Source organism: Dermacentor albipictus, chromosome 7 (genome assembly GCF_038994185.2).
Source record: "Dermacentor albipictus isolate Rhodes 1998 colony chromosome 7, USDA_Dalb.pri_finalv2, whole genome shotgun sequence".
Taxonomy (NCBI): Eukaryota; Metazoa; Arthropoda; class Arachnida; order Ixodida; family Ixodidae; genus Dermacentor; species Dermacentor albipictus.
This window is the reverse complement of record NC_091827.1, coordinates 81,343,029-81,351,538: the sequence shown is the minus strand read 5'-3', so window position 1 is coordinate 81,351,538 and position 8,510 is coordinate 81,343,029. Positions and strand designations below refer to the sequence as shown.

At 45.1% G+C, this 8,510-nt stretch overlaps 1 protein-coding gene across 1 annotated transcript; it reads left to right on the top strand.

Annotated features, from left to right (window-relative positions):
- Positions 1-1,186: 1,186 nt before the first annotated feature.
- LOC135896912 (kunitz-like toxin PcKuz3) lies at positions 1,187-6,869 on the top strand. Its single transcript, XM_065425415.2, has 3 exons — positions 1,187-1,320; positions 4,703-4,762; positions 6,633-6,869. Exons 1-3 carry the CDS (start codon positions 1,278-1,280, stop codon positions 6,833-6,835), a joined length of 306 nt encoding a protein of 101 aa, XP_065281487.1. The 5' UTR covers positions 1,187-1,277; the 3' UTR covers positions 6,836-6,869.
- The last annotated feature ends 1,641 nt before the right edge of the window (positions 6,870-8,510 follow it).

The following is an 8,510-nucleotide window of genomic DNA, read 5'->3' as shown; positions in this document are numbered from 1 at the left end:
CAGCCGGTCATAATTATGCCCAAGCATTCCCATTACACTACAGTCATTCCCATACCGCTGTGTCACTTTGAAACGTCTTAGTAAATCAATAAACATGTTAAAGATCCCTATGAGACGAGCAGCTGAAGTTGATATCAGTACCTTCAAGAGAGCGTGACAACTAATTAGCGCATCCAATAAAAAAAATACGTAAACAAATTGTTTCCCGGCAGACAAATGACATTGTTTGCTAAATTGTTAATTAGTAATTCAGCTTCAGAAGTAGGTTATCGCCGCAGACGGTGCATAATGCCAGATCTTGTGTGTTGAATTTTCACAGATTATGAAAATACGGGAGAACTTTTATTTATAAATGCGTGGCCCTCGCCCCTAGTCACCTCGCGCTGCGTACGCTTTCGTTTCGCTTTCCTTCTGTTCGCGCATTTCATTTTCCATGTGCTCTAGCTGTATCATTGGCTCGGAAGCCACCGCACCACCGTTGTGTTTGGCTTCAAGTACTAGGTGCAACGGATGGTGAGGCAAGGACAGGAAATAAAATTACTCTTTTCAACACAAAAGAGAAATGCTTACTACTGAGCTACTGAATTTTATTCCCTTAACAGGTCATCCTATTTAAGAGTACCATACTTAGAACCACAGCAAGAAGTAAAACGCAATAACGCTCATTCAACTAGGCTTAATTTGTAAAAGAACGTCTCTGAAATATCTGTAAACGAGGCTCCGTAATCGCCACGTATTCGTAGTAACTGGTTTTAATCATCATGTCGACGTGACTGTCCACGCCGCTAAGTACATTGTAAAATAGCGTCTTCTTTCGCTTGCGCTGCATGATGAAAATCTCGCGAAACGAATGAGATCAGCCCTGAGCAGCGGTATGCTAACGATCTGCTAACAATATGGCGACTAACTAGACATGGTTACCACACGTTTATTGTTAAGTGTACAGCAAGACGTTGACTTTCGCGAACTTGTGTAGCGTAAGACCATTTTGTTTTCATCACAGCTTTTCTGTCAATAGTTGCAGTTCTAGCGACGGCCATGACGCGCACGCGCATATGTCACTGAAAAATAAAGCGTCCGTGAGCTTCTGGCACCAGCGTGCGATAAAGGCGTGGCTTGCCGTATTAGCATCTTTCCTTCCGGACAGCCCCTGCAAGGAGTCTTATCGCTCAGGTGACATGGATCACTCGACAGCCCACAGGCCAAGTCGACAGCTTTTTAGACGCTTTGACTCTTGTCTTACACGTTGCTCGACCTCGGCCACTTGTGAACACACGATGAAGATACTGGTGCTTCTGGCGCTTTTGTGCAGTGTCTTAGGTGAGTTTGCGGTATTTTTGTAAAATGACACATTTGTTGATTTGTGAAATACCCGCCAGTGCACTGAGATGATTGCATCGCAGACTGTGCTTCATCCACTACATCTGAACTGCAAGTGACTGCGCTGTAACTTTATTTTTACACAATTTACCTTTTTTGATCTGAGTTTACGTAAATTGTGTGTTGTGATGTACAGTGTCCTGCGTTATTAATTTTGTTAACAATCGGTTGGCGTTTTCCGGCTTCTATTTACATTTTATTTCAATGTTCTGTCTTGATTCCTTGTCTTTTTCTTACTGTTTGTATTTTCAGCCGTCCTATATTTCCTCTGTACTGTTTACGTAAAAGACAAAGAGTAACGGGCATCACTCATGATGTCAACTTTTCCTACAAGCACGCTTAACTAAATAATGGTACTCTCGTTTATACGGACCGAGAACGTCAGAAGACAATAGGATGTTGAGGAGTCTGGTGTGAACGAGTGCTTCGCCCTGTTCTCATCGCTGAGTAAGTATATCACCTCCTAAATGGACAGCGACGATAGCTGGTGCTAATTCCTTCGATAGAGATGCTGAATGGCAACGTGAGCGTTTGTGAGCAAGAGTACGCAAGCTGGCTTGTTCTTGCCTAGGGAGGCTTCTTCAATAATCGCGAAGACTCTTCTATGAAATAACAGTACATAAGCGATAATGAGATAAGAAATATATTTTGCTGGGCGTTCAGAAATTCGCACTGTATAAACAAAAAGAATCCTGAGTGATAATAGGGCTCATGCGGATCCTCAAAAATATTGAAAACAGACCAATTTTCTTGTTTAAATCTCATTCAAAAGGCAAGTTTAATTTTTTTCGTTTGTGCTTGTGCAACTTGCAAGTTGTGAAACTAATCGAATTTAATAGACTTGCTTTAACACTTTCATAAAAATACGGTATAATAGCATTAAGACGCAGGAATGCGTGTGTACTTTCTAACATTCAGTTAGCTGAGACATCCTGCGATTTCATGAGCCCTTCTTCGTGACTGGACTCAGGATTTTCCCATACTAAAAAATGCTGACGTAAAATGTGCGGGGAAATATGCTCGGTTTTGATGTGCTCTTTGATTTTCCCCAAGTTATATGCACTTTTTTTTTAATCTAAAGACATTCTGGACATCCCTGTGACATTCCATTCACTTTCTTAGCACAGTCAGCATCAACTTCCTTTGCGAAACCTGTTTAGTGCTTCCTTCTCCAATAAATGATACAGTTGTACCAATGGTGACCTGCTTATGATGAACTCCTGTCAATGGCCTGAGCATAACTAAACCCTTTATGGTGTATTCCTCCCGACCTGTCCCTTATATACCCGCGATGTGTAGTAAGCAATCAAGAATATACACTGTGACAGCCGCTGCGACAATCACCTTTCAATCTGCCCGTTTAGTAGTTGCACACACAGACATTAGTTGACGCACCACTCGCACCCATTGGCGTTGGCTGGTCGAGATACGCCTGACTTGTGTTACCTAGAAAAGCCAAAAGAAAGGGGGCTAAACGAGGGGCCCAATTTTTATTATTCATATCATAGGAAGCCAACAAACACTGGCACCAAGGACAACATAGGGGAAATTACTTGTGCTTAATAAGTGAATGAAGAAATGATAAATTAGTGAAAATGAAAGTGGATGAAAAAAACCACTTGCCGCATGTGGGGAACGGTCGATGCGAAGGTTGTGAGATTGCTAGCATTACTCCTGTAAGCATCACTGCGAACACGGTCAGACGAAGCGCCGTCTCGCAATTACGGAGCTGGCACATGTTTGAATGGTCAACATTCTTGAAGAAACCGCACTAAGCGGTGATGTGTGTTTCGGGATAAATATTCCATGACCAGTGAATAGCTAGCTAGTTATCCTCTTAGGATGTCCAACTTTTTCTACGACAGGAAAAACGTCTGAAGTGAGCTGAACTTTTCTGCAAGGCGACGTAAGAACATGGAAAATTATTTTTGTTCGGTTTACTCGTACTTCGCCGATATAAAGCACGAATGTTTGGTACTTCAAGCTGGCCCTATAGAATGGCCCTATATGAACCCATTCTCTCAAAGCCAGTCACTTGAGTTTAAGAGGGAAGCGCATCGAATTGCATAGAAGCCCGTCAAGCTAGCATTTCCCACTGCAGGAAATAACTGCAATATCTGCAGATGAAAGTATGCATGCAACAATCAAATTGCGCAGTTCAGCCAGGTAAAAGTAAAGTCCACGTTCAGTTATTTTTTTCGAATGTAGCGATGTCGCGACGATGATACCTCGTTGAAGGAAAATTCAACTTGATGTCTACGTGCGGTTCTTTTCTTGCGTCCGCGTTCAGTACTGATTTAAGTGTTTGCAGCCGGTGTGCGTCACAAAATTGCAACTACGGAAATAAAGCGATTGACTAAGATTTGGTAATTAGGCTTTTTTGTGTTGCTTTTGTTGTTTATAGCAAACATTAGCACTTTGCAAAAGAAAGGGCTTCTTGAGCTCGTTGATGTGCCGTGATACATCCGGATGCAACATGTTTTGTTGAGTGTAATACTTGTCAGGTTGATGCTGGTGCTTAGTAGACAAAGCGCCACTAGACAGATGAAAAATAGGCGACAAATACGGCAGATTGAAATTCGTAGTTGTTTTCAGCAGGTGCTCCGGCAACTTCAGGCCATTTTTGACAAAGCGCTGCCAAAGAGTAAACGAGACGAAATAAAAAATCGCAATGAAACGGCAGAATAAATGTGCGGAAAAAACACGACCAATATTTGTAAAAGCGTGGTTGACAAAATTAGCCAACCTATATTATGTCGGACTTCAGTGTTGGATACGGTATTGTGCTGACGAATGGGCTTCGTCAGCACCTAAACCACTATTTATTTTACTTTAGGCGCAAAAAGAAATATAAAAATAAAAAGTGGTCTCAGAGTAAACCCTTGTGCATTTGTCCCGCCCGCCTGTCCACCTTCATTTTCCCTTTCCCCGTCTTACGCTTGTGTAATGAAACTACTAGCGTACTGGCGACCGTTCTGTTAATCACGCAGTCCGCATTCCGGCAACAAATCGAAGCACCAACAACAATTGGTGCTTCGATTGTGTAGCCGGCCTTAGCTTGAAATCCGTATTACGCACGTCAAGACGGAGCTGGCCATCAGGCTGGCGTACACAAGCCTGCGTATATGTTTTTTTTGTCACCGTCATTTAAGGGAAGAACGCGGGAAAACAACATTTGCAAAATCGATTCCGGAAATTAGTGTTCTCGCAATTGCAAACCAAACACCCAATACACCATCATGATCCCCCTTTTCGAGTGGCGTGCTGCCAATTTGGAAAGATTTAGGAAGCACTGACAAAGTGTCAAACTCTCTCTTCGCAGGATCCTTTAATTCAGCAATCGTGGACGACAACGAGGCATTGGAACTTCCTTGGTGGCCCTGTAAGTAGAAGTTGCAAAGTATCGGACTTCCGCTGAATGTGAACGGAAAGCAGCGTAAAAGTAATGGTAATGATTACATTCTATGCAGATAACCCTTCTTAAAGCTGGCGTCTCGTAGGGCAAAACTAGCTTGTCAGAGCTTTTTACCTTGAGTCGTTTTCCTTAGAGCACTGTGCCAAAGCGATATTGCGACCGCCTAATGTACTATTGCGTCATTCCAACTGTGTACAAGTTAGAATATAGATAATCCCAGTTTTCTTTCAATGCTTGGTTTTTACAACAGACAGCCTTACGTTAGTGTCCGCAGCTGCTACATCCGCAACACGCAAGGACTTTGTGTGCGCAGGTTGCTTCTTCGTACAACAAAATTTACTTGAGTGTTCCGTATAAGTTGCAATGCCGAATTTTCGCTGGTATTTAGCATCTTCCTCAACGCCAACTCGTGCAGCGATGTACAAGCTTCATAACACGACGGAGTCATCGGCGCCGCTCACACGACCTTAAGTAGTAGCTGTCAATCAGTAAACGCTATGATGCTCTCAACAGCAACGGTATTCCACGACAGCGCTCCGTAAGAGACCGCAAACAACGTACGTAAGCAGGAGATCTGCAATTAAGCATTCTCTCTCTGTCTCTTTCGATCTTTCACTCCCCCCGTGTAGGGTAGCAAACCGGACAAAGTTTAGTTATCACTGTTATTGCGTCCTTTCTCCCCTCTCTCTCTTGCCGTTGGGCTTCTGGTGTAGGGAATCCACTTCTGTGTGAATACGCACACAGAACGAATTGCGTACGACAGTTACGGGAGTACTACAATGTAGTAAAGCGGAAATTATACTGATATTTCAGAGCGCAGCTCTTACGCGCTCGTCCCTGCGTTGAGCGACGGCGTGCCTCAGCGTACCTCGGCGTAACCGAGCGAAAGAGCACAGCGAAGGCTGAACGAGCGAACGCAGAGTGCAGCGGACGATGAAAGATGGCTATACCGAAGAAAGGAGCGCGAGCAGGAAAGCGGAGGAGGAGGTTGTAGCGTAGCCATGAGGCGGAAAGTGAAGGAGGGTATGGCGAAAGCGTGACAAGAAAGGCATAGTACCGCACAAGATGCGTTCAGAGGCGAAGATTGCTACGAGAGCGCACCAGAGTAGTGTGGGTCTTATCCTGCTCCAATGACGCCATCGATAAGGCATGAGGCGAGTGCGTCCACGGATGCCATATATGGAAATAAAGCGCTGCATGAGTGGAGGTTTGTCTGCGGCGATAGCTGTGTATCGCGCCCACGTGTCACCCACGTGCTGCGTCTCGCGATCTCCCGATTAGCGAGGCAGCCACGCTACACTTCGCTCCTCTTGCATCGTGCCACACTGAACAGATTGTCCACGCCAGCCAATACATCGCGAAATGAAAACACGTATAGACCAGCACTCAAATTTTTTCGTTAGGGACTATCGTATTCGTCGCTGAATTTTCGAAAGCAGAACTTACCTGTAATTTACGATGAACAATGGCTTAATATTCTATTCACTTTTACAGCAGCAGAAAGCATCGAGAGGCAATATAGCAAGCTGTTAAACCTCCTGTTTGCAAAATTAGGCAATTCGCACCATAATAAGATACAATCTAACCAATGCAAATACATAGGCATATACGCTTTTGTTAAGGCAACCATTGTGGGAAACATCCTAAGATGGCGGAGATTTGCGTTAATGAAGCGCCGTTATAGTCACCAGGCTATGCAAATTGCTCGTTTGAGTGCTCTGTTGCGCCGGACGTCCCCTTTGATACACTCCAATTTTGAACGATGTTCGATGCCCCATAAGTGATTAGAATTGCAGGGAGTGTCGCCTTCTGAATAGGCTGTCTACTTTTCACGCAGTCTCCCTGCCGGAAGATTGCTCGTACCCGCCAGAGACCGGACCATGTGAGGCGTACATGCAACGCTTCTACTACAACCCTCTGACCAAAGCTTGCGAGGTGTTCATCTTCGGCGGATGTGGAGGAAATGCGAACAACTACGCCACTTACAAGGAATGCCAGAAGAAGTGCAAGACTATCTGGGGCATACTTCCTCGCGCCTAAAAAGAAAGGAATCATTGTGCAGCCATGAATACGAGCGTACAATACACTCGGGAGATGGCTAATCATCCCTAAGAATTCATTTCTTTCCTTTACTTTGATGTGTACACACTGCAGGCCCTAGCCAATTTTGAGCTTGCAATTGACAACGTAGCATAAGACAAAAACGACACTGCACGAAATTGCGCAGGTCCTGCGCAGTTTGGGAATCAACGCTGCACGAACGATTTTGCAGATAGCCGGCCATCAAGCATCTTTATGGGTTGCGCAATTCACTTCTAGGTGTAGCAACACAATCGTGCACTCGACCAGAACAAAAACGCGAGGACGACAGCGTAAACTGACGTACTGTACTCCGGCGAAGAAATGTTACAGCCTGCTCCACTACGACGTGGGCTTAACAAGGAGGCAGTGCACCGGGTACTGGCCCCGTTCCTTGTTCCAGGCGACGCACCAGCCAAGCATGTCAAAGCGATAGCTTGTATGAGCCAAACAGGGGTAAATGTGCTCTTCTGGCGTTTTATGCATGCATCTGCAGCCTATCGAGCCGATCATCAGGCTTTACAACACTCACACTACATATTACTCTGATTATGTGCATGTGCATACATGTGCTTCGGTTACTGCAAACAGTTCATCCGGTGTGGTGGTCAGACCCATCAAAGACGGCGTCGATCGCATTCAGCTCCCCTCAGGCCACATCAACCGGATCGTAGGTTGCAACACCCTTTCCTTTTCGTTGCTCGAGTTGCCCTACCAAGTCATTCAACCAAAGCCCCGGGCGAAGCTGCTTTAAGACGTTTGTCATATGAAGTAGCTAAAGAAAGCTATCCCTTTAATACTGTCCCGTTGTAGTGGTGGTGAATAACACAGTAGCATAACTGTGAGTGATAAAATGAACTCTTTTTGGGCGAAGTTGTGGCTCGAAAAAAAAGAATCAACTGACAAAGCAGAACGATAGCGGAGAGCACAGTCTGCCATCGTCTAAAAGTGATCCGCGCATCAGACGGGCGCGCTATCTATACAGGGCTCGATGAACCTTCCAGCGTAGCCGCTGGGGCGCGCGGAAGCTATAGAATTTGCGGCAGTATTCCCGTAGTGAACGGAATTAGAATGCATGTGTCGCGGCGATCTTCGACAAACTTATGATAAAGAAAGGCACGTCTCGTGTTGAGCGCTAACCTTTAACATTTGTTAGCCAGTGAAATGTGGTCAACCGATCAAAATACATAGACTCGCCAACTAGACCCTGCGAAAGTGGATGGCCAACGCAGCTGTTAGAAAATCACTCAAATGTCATCAATGGGGATATGAAGCCTTTTATTGCTCTGTCGAGCCTTAGCATTACACCGTTGCTGAGCATCACGATTTCGCGCTCTTCGACGCTTATCGTATTCACGCTGCTCTTCGGGAGTCCATTTTGCGTGGTCTGCCCACAGTGCTCTTGCATTGAACTCAATGAGTTGCTACGCAGCTCTGCTTTTCATATATGAAGTTTGTTGACGTCACTCACTGATTCGTAGGCTGCTGTTGCCCCTCTCCCACCGGAGCAGCTTATGTAACCGTTACCGGGAAACACGTGGGTACAAGGGACGTGCCTCGCATTGTTCAGAGGCGCCTTATCATCCATCTTGCGGTTTTTACGCTTGTTTTGTGCTTTTGTTTATTGTATTGAATA

What these genes read in the sequence shown, in the direction of transcription:
- LOC135896912 (XM_065425415.2), top strand. Translation starts at nt 1,278, where the DNA reads ATGAAGATACTGGTGCTTCTGGCGCTTTTGTGCAGTGTCTTAG. An exon ending in GCTTTTGTGCAGTGTCTTAG is followed by an intron (nt 1,321 to 4,702) that starts GTGAGTTTGCGG and finishes CTCTCTTCGCAG; the next exon opens with GATCCTTTAATTCAGCAATC. An exon ending in GGAACTTCCTTGGTGGCCCT is followed by an intron (nt 4,763 to 6,632) that starts GTAAGTAGAAGT and finishes CTTTTCACGCAG; the next exon opens with TCTCCCTGCCGGAAGATTGC.